Source organism: Ascidiella aspersa, chromosome 4, assembly GCF_963924565.1.
Source record: "Ascidiella aspersa chromosome 4, kaAscAspe10.2, whole genome shotgun sequence".
Classification (NCBI taxonomy): Eukaryota; Metazoa; Chordata; class Ascidiacea; order Phlebobranchia; family Ascidiidae; genus Ascidiella; species Ascidiella aspersa.
The window spans coordinates 18,228,515-18,246,950 of record NC_139450.1 but is presented as its reverse complement, the minus strand read 5'-3'; the positions used below and the strand labels follow the sequence as shown (position 1 = coordinate 18,246,950).

Here is an 18,436-nt window from a genome sequence, read left to right as displayed (position 1 = left end):
GCTTCAAAGCTGGAGAGGGAAACTCTTGCAACAGATCTTTGTAATTGTCCGTTTTCTTATTTTCAAGAAATTTGTTTATAACTTTAACAAAAGCTTTTCAAGCTCTAGCCTTCTTGACATAGATCAGGGTTTCCCAAACAGTGATCAGTGGACCATGGGTGGTCCCCGACGACTTGACAGGTGGTCTGTGGCGATATGACAACAAGTTAAAAAGTCGCACATATATGTTGTACAGTATGTAGTACCCTTTCAAGATAAATGGCTGCTGTTATTCACAACATACTGATTTAGAAAACTTTTGCTATCCAGTAGCGTAAATCTTACTTGTTGCACCATCGTTGTAGTCAAAAAGTTGTTTACGAAAAATTTTCATATTGCTCGTTTAATAATATATTGTTGTGTGAGAGAACATTGTCAGCTCTTACCAACATGAAGACAAAATACAGGTCCAGGCTTTCCGTGCCATCTGACTTCTGAGTTTGCTTTTCACAAATAACTCCAAGAATCGATGATTTATGCAGAATGAAGCAATCGCATACGTCTCATTGATGTGGACAGTTTTGTATATAAATAAAATTCGTTTTTTAGTTATTTTTTTCTTTGTATTGCATTACACGAAAAAAACTGATTCACAAATAGTGGTCCGTGGTCCAAAAAAGTTTGGGAAACCCTGACATGAATGACACTAAATTCAAGTATTTTAGTAATTATCGAATTTTAGGCCTGAATATTTCAGCTTTGAGTTTTTCTTCGCTTAGCCCTTTAAGCAGATAGATTTGAAGCATTCTCCATGGCAGTTGGGAGCTTTAACATATTGCTTCATGAGCCCAAGTTTATGCAAAGGTGAAAGAATAATCTTTTCTGCTGTCACCAGTATTTCATCTCGGGAAACACTCACTTTAGGTCTAATGTTGCTGTTTGGATCCCAGTAGCAAAAGAAAATCCAAAAAGCAGGAATACTTTGTGTATCCCAAACAGGAATACTTTGTGTATCGCAAAAAAGAAAAAATTTCACCATTTCCAAGTCGAAACAGATTTTCCAACCATATAGTCAATGAAAGCCTCTATTCCTAAGAATTGTATTTAGAATTTTATCATTGCCAGATAGCTAAATATCTTAGAAAATAAAAGATGTCAAAAGCATTTAATCTCTCATCCTGTAAAATGTTAGACTAGTACCTGGATACAAAAGACGTTTTCTGTAATCTTTAAGGCGAGTTCATTTAACTTGAGCTTCTTTTGTGTGTCAAACACGGAGCTCTGTTGACGAAAGCCATTCCAGAGTGTCATTGTCGAGGTCTCTGAGGCCTCGTTCCCCATGGTGTGGACGGTAGGTGGTACATTCCTCCACAATGTGGTCCGCAGTTTGGTGTTGGGCACCACATATGCAAGCCAGATTGTCGGTCAACCCCACTTCAGCATCGACGCTCCGAAACAGCCGACTCCAGTGCGGAGGCGGTTAAGATTAACCCACTGTTGCCGTGGTAGGTCCAGGCCTGTTACTTCGTAAAGGCTGTCTATGTAGCGATGCAATCTTGTTAGTGGTGCTGCTGACCACCTCTCCGTCCACCGGTGCTTTACCCAGGTGTCCTTGGACATGCCATCTCTGACAACCTGTAGCATCGTCTTTGCCTGGGCAGTGAAGGAGTGCCTCGATTTTAGGCGCTGATGGCAAGTCTTATCTGTGAGAACTCTTTGCAGTAGATGTTGTTCGTTGCATAGCGCTTTTTTTACAGAGGGCTAGGGTCGCTGCCTCTCAGCGGATGTCAGGCGGTGCTATGCCGGCCAGCACGGGCAGCTGCTTAGTTGGCGTGGCACGTAGGCAGCCAGATATGACGCGCAACGCACTATTAAGGGTAGTGTCCACCTTCTTAGCGTGGCTACTTCGGCACCACACAGGGGCACAGTACTCAGCAGCAGGTAGAACCAGTGCCTGTACAGATATACGCAGCCCCTTAGTTGAGGATCCCCATGCAGTACCGGCCAGGCGGCGTATAAGCGCAATGCGAGCGGTTCCCTTCGCCCTGACGCTGTCGACGTGATGCTTGAAGTTATTTAGGTGGAACAATGTGGCCATAGTTTTCCCCATGCTTAATTTTAGTCTTTAGTTCTTGAAGTAGGACGACAGGGTCCCCATGTCTGCGGTGAGACCTTCTTCGGCTTCGCCCCATGTAGGCTTGCTGAGTAGAATTGCAAGGTCATCTGCATAGCCATATTTCTTCGACTGGGTGGCGGGTAAGTCATGAATATATATGTTAAATAACATAGGAGCAAGGACGGAACCTTGTGGAACGTCATTCCTCAGCTTGCGAGTCCTACTGCATTGACCGTTACTTGTGTGGAGCTGAAAGCTACGGTTACTCAGCATGTTTAAGATAAGGTTGACCATATGCATATCTGGGATCATCTCCAGGAGCTTTAGGTAATGACCGCGTAACCAAACGGTGTCATACGCAGCCGTGAGGTCGATGAACACGGCTCCGACTTTTTCACCAGCCTCAAAACCATTCTCTATATCTTGGCACAGTAGGGTAACCCGATCTGTGGTAGATCTGCCACTGCGGAAATCCGCTTGCTTCTTGGGCAATTGTGGATCGATAATAGGATTTAGGCGCGTGTGGAGAAGTCGCTCCAACATCTCGTAAGGCATCGATAAAAAAAAAAAGGCAACCCGAAGAATATCGCTAACTCGCGCTGATTAATCAACAAAGGGCCCAAACTGATGCCTGAAGCTTGAAAGTCTACATCTTCATGTTTGTCTTGTGATAAATCTGATCACGATGTTGTGAAATTTCCTTCATCAGTTTGTGGAACATGAAAAAAAGAAAATTAATTACCTTCTTCTTCATACTAAAGGTGGCTAATAAGAGGCAAGGTTGTTGACCATTTATTTAAGCTATGCAATAAGGTGTTCCACCTACCTCTCACTGATTTAATACATGAACTTGCTGCTCATCTTATGGACCTTGACTGGTTAACAAGGCTGTTGTATTGCATTTTTATTAAGATGAATGGTTTAATTTGTCATTTGCAAGATAAATCAATTAACATTTTCGAAGCGAATAACAAAATTGAAGCTACCATAAAAAATTCAACTTTGATCCGGTCTAGTTGAAAGTGAAGAATGGCGATGTGTTTTCCCCTTCACTGCATCAAGTTCTATTCATCTCTTATTAGAGTTGATTGAAGTATTGAATGATTTGTTAAGTGATCGAAGTTTAAAAATAGCTTTTGACAATAAAAGGCTTTGACAAAGTTTTTTTAAATTTCTGTTGAAAATGAATATTCACATCAGCTGCTACAATGTATGTTCTTTTGCCGTTCAAAACTACCTACAAGTTAGATTTGGGCATTAGCATATATTAAAATCAAATACAGGTCAAGACTAGATGTGGAAGAAAATCTCAGATTTGTCATGTCCAAAATCAAACCTTGATCTGTTGTGGTAATAAACTCTGTGTTCACAATTCCCAATAAACATATAGGTAGCGAGACACCATGACCCTGTTTTTTGCGTTGTGGCCAAAAGTATTTGTGGACTTCTGAGATAAGATGTGTAGGGTATTTCTTATAAGGTGGGAATGGCATAGATGATTTTGAGAGATTTGTAACAACCTACATTATTGAGGGATCAACACTAAAATAGTCAGTAATAAAACCAGGATTTTATCACTTGTAAATATACCAAATGACAAGCCATCCATGACAAACTACCCAGAACAGAAGAGCCATCTAGTTAAATATAAAAATTGACTTGGCAGAAAGCTAGATATTTATGGACCAGCAGTGGTCTGCTAACTGGCAGTTAAGACCAGCTCTACCTTATATTCCTAAAAAAAGTAAATACCAAACAATGACAAAATAGTCTTTATTAAAAAAAAAAACTGTTTTTTGTTATTATTTTTTTCATGCAAGACTGAGTAAAATTTATTGTTTCAGTTTAAAACAAAACAACTGCTATAATGTTTGATAATTTAAAATTCTTAATTACAAATGTATATTATTTGCTTATTGCTACATATCTTCCCAGTGTTAATTATAACCACTTTATAGTATACAGTAGGTGTGTATTTATTTTTATTTATTATAACTATGTTTTTAACTTATTTTATGTAGTTTCGCTGCTTGTATCAAGTTTTAAAAGTTGTGCTGAAACTGGTTCTCTATTATTTGCCAATGCGATTGAAAAAGCTGTGGAAGATATTAAATCCCTAATGGAAGCCAACTTAAAATCTGCGAAAGAAAATTAAAATAAACTTGTTTCCTTCTAAATTATCAAATAACCTTCAGAAAAACTCACTCCTTTAAGATAAAGATGCTTTAAATTTCTTGTTTATTTTGTGCACTTTGATGATATTTTCATAGTAAGTTTTTTGTATATTAACATTTAATAAGAAAAAGAACTTTACAGAGCACAATCTATGGTTGGGTGAATTTCATTTAACAGAGTTGTCAAATTGTTAGGAAAATGTCTAAGCAATTAGGTAATTCATCGCATTTTATTTTAACATCGCGTTGAATTACTGCCTGTGTTTTCATTTTTGGCTGCTTATAATCACCAATATAAATTGTTTGGTTATTCAGGTTTTTAGATATTTTATTGGCAGTAATCTCAACTATATGCTAGTTTTTATTACAACTGTCTAACCTATGCCTAATTGTTGTATTTTTTTTTGCATTTGGAAATGATAATTAATCAAGCATTTATTATTATGTTTATTTAAAAAAAGTGAAAAGCTTTTATGTACCCTTTTTGTTGTGTGTTTTTATGTTTTAGTTTCGATTAGAAAATGGGTTAACTATAAATCGTGTTTTTGTAGGCTAATCCTACTATTATTCGTCAGTTGTGTAGATATGCAGATTTTTTCGTTAAAATTGTTTTTAAACACCAATGCAAAAATAAAATTGCGTTTGAAGCTGGATTCTTATTTGAACCCTAGCTTTAAATATACCAATAATAAAAAATTTGCATGTTTATAGTTCTTCCCTTACAAATGATTTTTGTGGGTCTTTCTTAAATTTAATGATGATTGAGTCCAAAAATCTCATTACCACCCCCTCAGAAATGCATCTTTATTGTAAAACCTTCATAATTTCTTAAAACCTCAGCCAAGCACAGTCAATTATCCAATTAACTATTACAGTTTTAAACCTGATTTCTAGAGTTTGCATACTTCAAACTTAACCGGTGTACAATTTGTGACCTGTTTTTAGTGCTGTACAGTGTACTGTACATCTATTGTTTCGTCACCAGTGAAATCAATACTTATGCAGTTACATATTTAATTTATTGGTGTTGAACACCTTGTTAATATTTTTGTGCAGTAATGGTTTAGTCAATACCTATACAATACTTATATAAGCCTTGGTTTAGTAAAGTTTTCCTAAGTCCTGTTTAATAGAATAAAAACCTTAATAAATATTGTATTTGCGATGTTACAAATTGTTTTATACATTATCCCAGGGGTGCAAAAGATTTTAGCTGTTGACGGCCGCATGGACAATCTTTATTTTTCTCACGACCGCCAATTAAATTGCCTTTAGAGAATAATTCACAAAGTTTGGTCAAAACGTGACGTCATAAAATAATTAATCTTAGAAAAACATGTTGTGCTCTAAGTAAATCGTAGCAAAACTTTCAATTCAAAAGGAATGAGATTAGGCACAAAAAGATTCGCATATTGCTAAAACACCGGCATTCATGTTTTAATTTAACGAAAAAATGGACTACAGAAGATTAATTGTTAGTAACGCTACGGTAAGCAAAATGTACGTATAGCGCCTTCGATATTAAGGATTTACTTGAACGGGTCTGAAACACAATAAAGAGAGATAAAATTTCGCAGGAAGCACGAAAAAAGTTGCACTTACATAAAAATTGGCAAAAAATAGTTTTTTACGTTGCATGGGCAGGTGCCCCCTGTATCCGACCCTGTTCACAATGCTCTTAGACAATCTGATGACCTGCAATTGGACACGGATGTCTGTCTGGTCTATAACATAAAAACCCTGTCTAATTTTTTTGACCTGTTTCAAAGCGAAAAAAAGGGTCTACTCTTGTTTTTATAAGTTTATCATAAAAGTCGGAATACCTACTTCAGAGAAAGTATTATATAGATTAATTTGGAGAAACTTCATTTCAGAGAGTCCCATGCTAAAAATAGTTGCCACTTGCAGTTTTCACGGCCCTTTGGTATGAGAATACTCGCTCAAAAGAAAAATGTACTTCAAAGTGAAACAAGATTTGTGCGAAGCGCGAAAATGGTTTGCATTTAGTAAGGTTCAAATAGTTAAAAAATGTGAGGCATGACCTTGTGTCCAGTTTTAAAAAGAGGTCGCTGGTCGGATGATTTTCACTGGCGGGCCGGCCCGCGTGCCGTAGGTTGCCGACCACTGCTAAAAAGAATGCTAAATTAATGATACTATAGAACCATGATCGGACACTGCAATGCCCTTTTCGTTATCTCCCTATGGTAGGGCCTAGCTCTTGCATTGTTTTTGACAACTCTCCCGTTTTTTTGTTTCTGCCTTTTCACGCTTCACTTGTTTAAAAAAGAATTAACAAGGAACATGGCTAATAATTTAATTAGGAAAATTGGTAGTTTAAAAGTTTAATAAAAAGTTGTTGCTATATGCATAAACTGTAGGGCATTTTAATAAGGTATAAATAATATGAAAGTAGATGACACTTGATATCTATCAAGCAATTTGATAGCAATAGAAATGTATACAAACAACAGAAGAGCCCGTCCAGGAAACATGTTACTCATTTAGTTTGTGCAGGAAATACTTTTGTAGTTTTCGTTGCCCTGCAATCCACGAAGGAAGAAAACATTGTGCTGTTGACTGTTAAGGTAGCTTCGGTGATTTATGAAACTTTTCGAAGCACAAAAGAAATGCAGGACTACTGGGAGGAAGCCTCGAAATCAGCAAGTAGCTATACAGATGCCTCACTGCTAGACACTCCACTGACAGATGATTTACGTGATTGTGTTGAAAACATCTTTAAATCGACTAAACAACTAAAAATATACCGTAATTCTCGGGTAATTTTGTTTCTGTGCTTCATCAAAAGGTATTAGAGAAACCAACTAGAGCTGTTTTGATCAAGCTGCTTCCAAAAGTTGTAGCCAAAAAAGAACAAAACCAAAAACTGGCAAAAATGCAACGACAATATTTCTAATGCGTCAAAAAAGAATTGTTTCTACATTGAGGGATGTGTAATTAGAAGCAGCCTGTATTACAGTACCGACGATCCGATTTATTCAAAGCTGCGAGGAGAGAATCCAAGTTTAACAAGAAATTGTTGGGGAATTAACGAAATTGCCTATCGTATCTTTTATAGAATAGAATGTTCAATAGTAAGCTACTTATAGCAGCTGCTAAGGATCAATTTGAGCCATCTCGTATAGCAGAAGTAGTAATGGAAATATTAAAAGGTAAAATATTTCATTGGCTACAAGAAATAGATGCTTACTCGCCGAAATCTCTGGAACGAATAACTGGTATGATAGAAAAATATGCACGTTCACGGGGTCATATGCCTAAACGCATTAATCAGCTTATTCAACGTGAAAAGCAGATGGTCAACAAAACTCCTGGCAATGGCAAGGGACAAAGAGTCTCCTTCCGCAGAAACCTTTAATCGTCAAATGAATGCACTTATGAATAAAATAAATTTACTGTTACAGAGTGGTTTATTTTTCACAACCGTTCAACATGCGTTTAAAATATCAAGAAAGCAATACACAAATAAATAAAGGCTACAGGTGCAAACAATTTAAAAACAAACCCGAGTGACGGAATAAAACGATTCTGGTAAAGCAAAAAACAACCTCAAAAGCATTAACTACAAAACGTGTATTACTTATTTATATAAACCATCAAAACTCCTCGACAAGTATACGCAGATTAAAAAAAAACAAAGTTACTCACAAGTGACACTGTCATTAAAACTACGCTTCAACGATCGATTAAAATTAATAGTACCGGTATGCATTCTTTGTCCAAATTCACATATGTTAGGATTCCTACTGAAGCCTCCTGATTCAGGAGGTGCACCACCAGGATGTTGGTGGTCTTCAGCAGTGCTCCCAACCTTTTTCAACTTGCGGCACACAGGGCTGCGGAGTCGGACTCGGGACTCGAGACTCGACGGAGTCGGTTTGTTTTGCCGGAATCGGACTCGGGACTCGGGACTCGGATAAGACCACGTAACTAACCGAGTCCCGAGTCCGACGTGCGCATGCGCAGTATCAAATTTTATAACTGTTAAGGCGGCAAAATGTAAGTTGTAAAAGTGTAATAGCAAATGGTAAAATATTTTTAAACCATGTAATGCGCGCGGGTTGATCAATTATGACATCAATATGAGTGGATTGGAAAAAATCCACCTTAATTTAGTTGCGTAAATGGTTAAAAAACAGGCTGTAGAGTAGGGCTACCATATTTTCAGCACCTAAAAAGAGGACATTTTCTTGCCTGCAAGTAAAACGAAGCATTATAATGTATAGCTTATATTTTGCTTTGTTGTTGTATAAATTTAAAGAAAACGTCTGCTGAGAATCACCTGATGCCATATACAAGTGGTTCATAATCTTTTTCAGCCGTGCCCCCCTTGGTAGATTTCCCATGCCTTGCGCTCCCCTCTCTACGAAAAGCACTTCGGCATTTTTAATTAAATATCAATTAAAGAGACAACATGAACATAGTAAACCTTGTCATCGGTCGCGCAAAGCGCGAAAAAAATTGGGTTTAATTGGCGCTAAACTGTAAATTCAGGAGGATTTTAGCATTGGACACACAATAAATTGCTCGTGCACGAGTTGATTTTGACAAACGTGTCGTGACGGCATTCACTCCAGAGTTGTAAGGCTGCGATGTCAGCGCAAATAAAAATGTAAGCGCAAAAATTAAACTTTGCGTTATCGTGTTTCAAAAGATATGATAACACACAACAACAGCAGCAATATTGCAAAAACATTATCGATTCGCGCGAAAAAGTTTGAGTCCCCCTGTTGCTAGCCTGTTATACAATTAAATAAAACATGTATAAAAAGTAGTTCGAACGGTTGATGAATTTTATCGTTTATCTATAAGTTAGCAAAATTTAGGGCCGTTATACCTTCAATGATATGAAAACATGCAATGACACTCAAAGAGACTTTGTGCTAAAAAAAGTTAACATATAAGTAGAAAAGATTCGCGCCGTACGCGAAAATTTGTTGCCGTTTTAATGTTAAAGTTGGCAAAAACAGAGTTTGTACAGCGCTGTAGGAGTGGTGTACAACACAGCGAAACCATTGGAATTATTGCAAAAATTAAATATTAACTTAGAGCTAGCGCCAAAAAAAAAAGTATGAGCAACTAACTCGAAATGCGAAAAAAGAGGACATTTGGACATTTTGGAGCGTCCTCGGAGGACCATTCAGTTTTCTTGAGAAAGGAGGGCACATCCTCCCAAAAGAGGACATATGGTAGGCCTACTGTAGAGTCAGAGCTGGACTCTGGACTCGACAAAATCTTACATTTGGCCGTATAGTTGGACTCGGGACTCGGGAGTAGGACTCGGGTTTATTTTTTTGGGGGGCCGGAGTCGGACTCGTTTTTTTTAACCTCCGCAGCCCTGGCGGCACACCAACAGCGCTAAAATAGTTTGGCGGCACATCTACGATATAGGCTATATATGTCGATCGACAATAGACATTATCATCAAATATCCATGGCAGCTTTGGTGAAGACGAGGAGATTTATGATTAAACGCGCCTAAGGCGCCAAAAATTGATGTATTACATTCATTTATCTTCTCACATTTTTGGTTTTACTGCCTTCCTGAAATGTTTTAGGCCGACGTATACGTGTGCTCCGGAATGGGGCAGGCTATGACCTCCAAACTACATTTTTTGCCAACTTAAACAATGGTGCCTAAATGTCACAATTGAATAATTGATCCCTCCCATTATTCAGTCTCCGTACATAGCGTCCCTTATTTTCGGTATTTTAAGAATACATTTATTCATTTCATTTTTTTGTCATTTTAGTTGTACGATAAAGGTATCCAGTCACCCAATTTTTTCCGCATTTTCCATGCTATAATAGCTGGCGCCGGGTCCACTCATGGCCTTTTTCCGTCAATAAAAATATAATCTATACATCTGGGCTTATGTACAAGTAGTTTTACAGGGGTATAATATAAAACGATACTATGTAACCCCTCGTGAACCCACGTATAAAATAGAACAATTTGTAGTCTGGAAAAGAGGTGCTGTTTGGCAACCGACATTTTTACCAATGTTTTCATCAACAAAAATCTGTTATTGCAACTACATTATTTATCTTGTGGCAAAATTAATCGCAAAACGACCCAATAAGCTACTACTTTTTTTTTCTTTTTTCTTTTATACTGAAAATAAGTTATTCTTTTTTTTTGTCCTACGTTTCGGCTCCAGGAAGCCTTCATCAGGAAACGTAACACACCACGCCCAACATCTGAGGGTAGTTAGCCGAAACGTCGTACAAACAAATAAATACCAGAAGAACTTATTTTTAGTAGGCTATATAGTAGGCTATGCCTGGTAGGAATAACATATTTAAGGTACCGGGTATTATTTGTGTATGAAGAAATAACTCTTTTCAACATAGCATTATGCATCGCGTCTAAGAGTTCATGATTTCAACTTAAAATAAACTTCTATCAAAAGCTTCGCGCGAACTTTTTAATGTTATACCCTTTGTTGGGAATCTATTCAGCCCCAATTGTACTCATAACCACTACATGTGTTCTCTAATCATTACAAGGCAATTTTCTTCTAAATTCCCCTTGGAAGGCCATTATATCGAGAAATATTCGCATTGCTTTTGCTTGGCCTCATTTCGTCCATAGTGCACACTAAACCTGTTAACATTTTTTAAGCTTCGCAGTAAAGTAATTAGGCCTAAGCGTAACTCATTTTGGTCACGAAGACCTAAATGAAAGCAGTGAGGCAACATTAGGGTAGCCGTACATGTTTAGTAGACTAATTTTAGTGGCAGAGTGACCAAGGGGCAGGCCATGCCCCCACAAACTACAATTTTTTGCGTTTTGCGCCGATCTCAGTTGAGCATTTTGCGTAGATCTCAGCTATAAACACGCTTGCTGGCGTCTACTGTCTAACACGCCCCTTTCTGAATTGACTGCTTTCATAAAATTAATGTGTAAAAAACGCATATTTCGCACATTTTTACGAATTGGTAACGTGTTTTCATTGTGGTAAATGCATCACAAGTCACACTTTTATATTTGAAAGTTTAACAAGAGAAACGCCTCTATATGCCTATGGTTTTTGCCCACAAACTTTTGATGTGTCGTTTATGTAGGCATATTAAAGTTGGTTCACTGGCCCTCACAACTTGTTTGCCAAAAACTGCATCTTAATAAATTACATCACATTGAGCGAATTAAGTGTGGATTGTTGATGTGCTTAAGCGTCACGTCTCCGAATTAATGAAAATATTTTTTTAATTTAAAGCCAGGTGTGAAAGTACTGTAGCCCCTGCAGCATGTTAAGCGAAGCGTGTCTTGTGTGCCTTTTTATGTACGTGTTCGCATTTGCCTTTTTCGTGTGCTTTTGTGTTTGCGTGTCGCGCACATGGCAACTGGTGTCATTCATCAGAACACGCTGACAGAATACAAGCTTGCCACTACATTTGGTGACCCCGGTCCAAGAAACGAAATTTCTTGGCTATAAACAAGTTTAATGTTCGAAAATCAAAATTCCAGCATGCAAAGCGCCGTTTCTTTAAAGCTTCCGACGTTTTGGGTCGAGCAACCTCCGAGTATGGTTTCAACAGTCCAAAGCGCAATTTCACTTAAGAAAAATTACGTGCGATGAAACGAAGTACTACCACGTCATATCTGCCTTGGACCAGCATACCGCAAGTAGACTGATCGATTTATTGGAAGATCCACCAGAAAGAAACAAGTACAACGCTATAAAGGAGCGATTACTGATCACATTCAGCCTCTCCGAGCATGAAAGAGCAGCAAAGATTTTGTACATAACTGAGCTTGGAGATCGCAAGCCGTCGCAGCTTATGGACGAAATGCTTTCGCTTATGGCTGGCCTTGTTCCATGCTTTCTTTTCCGATACCTCTTTCTACAAACTATGCCAGAAGACATTCATGTTGTTTTGGTAAAGGAAAGTTTCGAAGATCCTCGTTTTCTGGCTTAACGTGCTGACATGTTGTGGCAAGCGCGAAATGATGATCAGCAGTTTACTGTCGCAAAAATCAAGAAAAAGCCTGCAACGTTTTCAACGACAAAAATACAAAGGAACGAATCCGGCGGTTTGTGTTTTTCTTCCATGAAAGATTTAAAGACAAAGCGAGGAGATGTCAGCAACCTTGTTCGTTAGCGGCCGGCAGAAAAGGCAATTTGTTTTACGTATGGGACAAAATATCCGCAAGAAACTTTTTGATCGACACAGGAGCGAAAATCAACGTTTACCCTGCCTCATCTCTTCAAAAACGCAAGCAATCCAGCGGCCTCAAACTTATTGCAGCCAACGGAAGTAACATAAATACATATGGAACGAGAAACATATGTTTAGATCTGGCATCCGGTAAATTTTGCTGGCGTTTTACTTTAGCCGCTGTAGCAAAGCCTCTTTTAGGCGCAGATTTCTCGAGAGCGCATTCTCTCTTGGTAGACCTCAGGCACAATTGCCTGCTGAATGCTAAATCATTTGCCAGCATTCCAATCAGCAACGCAAAGCAAAGCGCGCCGCAGTTGAACACCCTTGTTTCGGGCAACAACGTGTACAGAAAGCTTTTGGAAAAGTTTCCAATCATCACAACGCCAACACTATTCAGCGTGGCTCCAAAGTACCAAGTGGAACACTTCATTCCAACAACAGGCCCGCCAGTGCACGCAAGAGCAAGACGGTTATCCCCGGAAAAGTTGCAAATAGCAAAGGACGAATTTCGCAAAATGCTGGAATTAGGAATAATCAGGAGATCATCCAGTCCATGGTCGTCACCATTTCATAGGGTACCAAAGTCATCTGGCGACTGGAGACCTTGCGGCGATTACATGCGATTGAATGCAGCTACCCAACCTGACAGCTATACCGCACATTCAGGATTTCTCCGCACGTTTAGCGGGAGCAAAAGTATTTTCTAAAATTGATTTGGTAAGGGGTTATCATCAAGTACCGGTTGCCAAAGCAGATATAGCAAAAACTGCGGTGATCACACCTTTTGGTTTGTTTGAATTTCTACGTATGCTGTTTGGGTTAAAAAAAGTTTAAAAAATTAGCTAACGAACTTGTTATTACGTTAGGAGTTTTGCGCAAATGTTCAATTTACATCGAATTTAACACAAAGGAAAAAAATGTGACTAGGCCTATAGGCAGGGTTGCCATACCGTGCTTATTTCTAAAATTTGTGCTTATTTTTGGGTGCAGTGTCTTAGAAAACACAAATGTGCTTATTTCTAAGAAACGTGCTTATTTTAGAAGTTTGTGCTTAGTTTGCCTTATTTTAGTGAGAGACTTCAATTATTTGTATTTACCTGGTTATTTGACCCAGATTATAGCAAACAATAAGTTAACAAAGCTTGCATTAAATAAGGGTGGTAAACCTTTTTTTTGTGCTTCGCGCGATTTAGCTATGGTTTGCGCTTACAAAAATTAGAGTTTTTAGGTTTTTATTTAATTTTATGACATTATTCCTGAAAGCTTGGATTTCACCCCCGCAATCCTGGATCTGGCCCTGGTTTTTAGTGGCGCGCTTATTTTTTGGTCTGAGCAGATGGTAACCTTGCCTATAGACTATTTCAGTGTTTCTTAACCTTTTTTACTTGGGGCGCACCTAGAGACATATGCAAACAGGGCGGCGTACCTTGCGAGTGAAGCAAGCGCGAATTTTTTTAGGTGTACCGGTATTTCTCCTAAATTGCCTGCTTTTTTTTATTATATAGGTTTTATATAGTTGCATATCTTTAAAAAGGGACTCCAGCCTTTAAGTCTAAAAACCTTATTTTGTCCATTTAAGTCTTGTTCCGATTTGACTTATTTCGTGTTTAGGTCTTATTTAGACTATTTTAGATCTTATTCTGTCGTGGTTATTACTGCGAGTATGGCGTTATTATGTCGGTGGTCTCAATACATAGAGGGGAACGTCAAGCATTGAGCACAGACAAAAATGTACATTGCTTAATATATTGTCATTTATCAAGTTGTGGGTCCAGTTGACTAAAAAATTAAGGTTAAATACGTAAATCATTTCCCACAAAAATCTTATAATGTTTTTTGGCTTTTGAGGCTTTAAGTTACCGATGTGTTATACTTTGGTACAATGGCCATATTGCAAAGAAGGTATAAATCGGAAGAAATACACAACATGGCATTAACTAAATTAGGCTGACAAACGTGAATTTGTATGTTTCAGAGTTTAGAAAACGGCCTGTATTTCGTTCATATTTTAAAGTCGGAATACATTCGAAAGCAGCCTATATATTAGGGTTAAGTTTGTTAAACTTTTGTTGGAGAGAGTGCCACAGTGCAGAGGACGCTTTTAATCTGTAAATAAGGCCAATTAATTCGTGGAAGATACGAAAAAGACAGAAAAGATTCGCGCGAAGCGCGAAAAAAAATCATTTTAGTCTTTGGAACAGACTTGAAATAGAGTTTGGATCCGTCCCTAGAAATAGTGTTAACGATACAACCAAACGTAGAAATTCCCCCTTGTTTTCGCTCGGCTTATGTATTTTAAGAAAACTAAGCCGCGGGCCGGATTAAATTGCCTGGCGTGCCGGATGTTGCCCGGTCTGGCCTTGACAGTAGACGCATCGGAAACAGCAGTCGGGGCAGTGCTCGAACAATACATTAACAATACGTGGATGCCACTTGCATTTTTTAGCAGGCATTTACGACCAGCCGAAACTCGATTCAGTGCGTTCGATCGCGAACTTCATGCGCTGCACCTGTCCGTCAGACATTTTCGCTACTTTCTCGAAGGAAGAGCATTCACAGCGTACAGCGATCACAAGCCGCTCACCTTTGCTTTTAAAAAAGTTGCTGATCCTTGGTCTGCGAGACAACAACGCCACCTTACTGCGATCTCCGAATATACTACAGACGTCAGGCATGTAGAAGGTAAGCAAAATGTGGCAGATGCACTTTCTCGTGTATTTCTGAATTCGGTTCAGCAGGACCTAATTGACATTGTTTACTTTCAGTTAGCAACAGCACAGCAGGATCCGGAAGTGCAAGCCTACCGTACCGCTATTTCAAAATTAAAACTCGAAGATATTTGTATTGGATCGTCCAGTGTAACTATTTTGTGTGACATTTCCACAGGTAATCCACGGCCTATTATACCAAAAACTTGGCGAAAAAAAGTTTTCGAGTTCACGGTCTAGCCCATCCGTCCATTCGTGCAACTCAAAAGCTCATATCATCTAAGTTTGTTTGGCATGGTCTAAACAAACAAATACAGGAATGGAGTCGACAATGCATCAAGTGTCAAACAGCAAAAGTGCAACGCCATGTCCATTCACCATTGGAGACCTATCCCATTCCAATAGCTCGATTTCAACATGTCAACGTAGATATTGTTGGACCTCTACCCACATCGAAAGGCAACCGGTATTTGCTAACAATTGTAGATTTTCCAGGTGGCCGGAGGCAGTTCCAATGCCGGACGCTACAACAGAAACGTGCCCACGTGCGTTTACATTTCATTGGTGTTACAGCGAGAAACGTTGTTTAATTTCTATGTTGATGACGTCACAATGTTTCGGTTTTTCTCATCTAGTTTCTCAAATGTTGCTAGCAAAAAGCACATGGCGCAAGTTCTTAACTTTTAGTTGCTAACTGTAAATTGGGTTTTTCTGTACTAGTTAGTTGTATTGACAAGTCGTATTAAGCTTAGAATTTGTAAGAAGTTAATAATATTACGTTTATTGTTTGTTTAGTAATTGATTACAAACTTTAAATTGCAATTGAAACCTAGCCGTGACTGATTATATCCAAGTTAATCCTGGATCCCTAACAAGTTGGTACGTACATTTATTGTGGCTATATTTCCTTGTCGTCAATATAAAAGTAAAAAGCCATTTAATTAGGATTAATATTGTTTGTGCTAAGTTACGAATATCTTGAGTTCTGTTAATGTTATGCTGTAAATGCCCGTCTGCCATAGCCGTGTATGACGTCATAATCGCATTTCGTTGTGTTGATTTTTCGTTCTGTTTAACAGAGAACCGTCACCGTTCAAGACTGTGTGGCAACTATAGGCAGTGCTGGCGGGGACGCGTTCCAACAAAAAACACCCATGCAACGGTTGATGTAGGCCAGGCTACATAGGTCGCTTAGGTGCAGCCACGACCGTTACATTGAAGTTCTCAACTTTTCTGGAGGACTAACGTGAGAACATTGAAGTTCTCAACTTTTCTGGAGGACTAACGTGAGAACATTGAAGTTCTCAACTTTTCTGGAGGACTAACGTGAGAACATTGAAGTTTAACTGACTGTTTCAACATGGTTGTAAATAAGGCAACGCTTAATGAAATCGTCAAGCAGCTTAATTTATCGTACAAAGAAGCCGAGGAATTAATGGTTGACTTTAATAAGGTCGACCAGTTAAACAAAAAGCTGTCGTTAATTGCTGAGTTGTACGAAGAGTATCTGGAATCACATTACGCTTATGTTAATGCCACAAAAAATAAGAAACATAAAGAATGCGCTAAGAAAGAACTGTCCAGCATGAAGAGTGGAAAAGAAGAATTTGACGAGCGTATTAAGCAGTGGTTTTCTAAAGTTAAAGATAGAGAGGAGGTGCACAGTCACAAGTCTAACCACAGTCATTCTTCAAGGTCATCTAGGCCCACAACGCATATGTCCCATGCTAGTTCCAGGTCTAGCACCAAACGCACTGAAGCTGCTGTTCGCAAAGAAAAGGCAGCGCTTAGAAGAAAGCAGTTGGAGGAAGAGCAGAAAAGAGAAGCTGAACTTGAACAAATAAAACGACAAAGGGAAGATGAACTCGAGCGACTGAAAAAAGAAAAAGAAAGACAACTTGAACTCCTAAGGGCAGACCACGAGCTGCAAGTCGCGACGGTTGAAGCCGATATTTGGGAGGCGCGATCGGTCACAGGTTCACACGTGTCTCGTCATCGGGATACCGTCCGATTTGCGACAGATGTTTCCCCGTGCTCCCAAGTGGAAGCTGATATGGGAGTTCCTGTAAAAACAAGTCCGGAGTCAAATAACGTCGTGCCATCGCAACGAGAACCACAAGCAAGTTGGGAGGAACTGTCGCGTCCTCAGGGTATATGCCAAGCGTCGCCTAACCCTGTGTCTACCAGTACGGCTGGACAGAAGCCGCAGGTTAGTGAATTTATGCATTTTGCTTCTCTTCTCCAAGATGGTATGGATTTGCCAAAGCCAGACTTGTTAAATTTTGATGGAAATCCTCTACAATATACACGATTTATTACGACCTTTGACGAACATATCGCCAGTCGCGCCATGACTGATGGAAAGAAATTAAGCTACCTTATACAGTTTTGCACTGGCGAAGCTAAACGCCTAATATCGTTCTGTTCTGTACTCGATGCCAGTACTGGGTACAAAAAGGCTCGACAAGTGTTACACGATAATTATGGTCGCCCATTTATCATTGCCCGTACCTACGTTGAACGATTAACAGTTGGTCCAAGTTTGAAGCCTGACGATATTGATGGGTTACAGAAGCTTGCACGTAATTTGGAGGAATGTAATGTGACACTGTCTCATTTAGGTTACTTTGCTGACATAAATAACTTCGAACATTTGCTCAGTATTGCTAAACGTTTGCCATTTAGCATGCAGCAACGATGGAAAAGACACGCCGGAAAAATCGAGCTTGGCGGTACCGAGCCGCAGTTTCAGCATTTAGTGGAGTTTGTGCAGAATGAAGCGTCGATTTCGCACACGCTGTTTAGTAGAATGATGAGTGAAAAAAGAGAGCATGCTCCACAGAGAAGCGCCGCAGTGAAGCCCCAGACGAGAGCTCTTCGAGCGACGGCACACGCCACCAGCGTCACCACCACAAAACTGGGTGAGAGACAACCTGGTCGAATGGGAAAGCCAGGTGACTACTGTCCTGTATGTAATCGCGCACATGAGTTAGTACGTTGCTACGACTTTAAACGAATGCCATTGAATGAACGCCTAAATGTATTGCGACGAGCAAGGCTTTGTGACAACTGTTTTTGTCGAGGTCACATTGCAAGAGGTTGTAATAAGGAGGGTTCATGCTCAGTGGAAGGATGTCGTCGCAAGCACCACACGCTCTTGCATCGCGATTACATCAAAAACGCCAGCTTTCCACCGAGGAACAATCAGAACCAGAGGCCAGTAGAACCGCCAAGGGAAGACGGTGAAAAGCCGGCCGTCACTTCAACATCGTGTG

At 39.3% G+C, this 18,436-nt stretch overlaps 1 protein-coding gene across 1 annotated transcript; it reads left to right on the top strand.

Annotated features, from left to right (window-relative positions):
- The first annotated feature begins 16,521 nt into the window (after window positions 1–16,521).
- LOC146148518 (uncharacterized) lies at window positions 16,522–18,407 on the top strand. The gene is made up of 2 exons (XM_083388053.1): window positions 16,522–18,115; window positions 18,274–18,407. Exons 1-2 carry the CDS (start codon window positions 16,522–16,524, stop codon window positions 18,405–18,407), a joined length of 1,728 nt encoding a protein of 575 aa, XP_083244179.1.
- The last annotated feature ends 29 nt before the right edge of the window (window positions 18,408–18,436 follow it).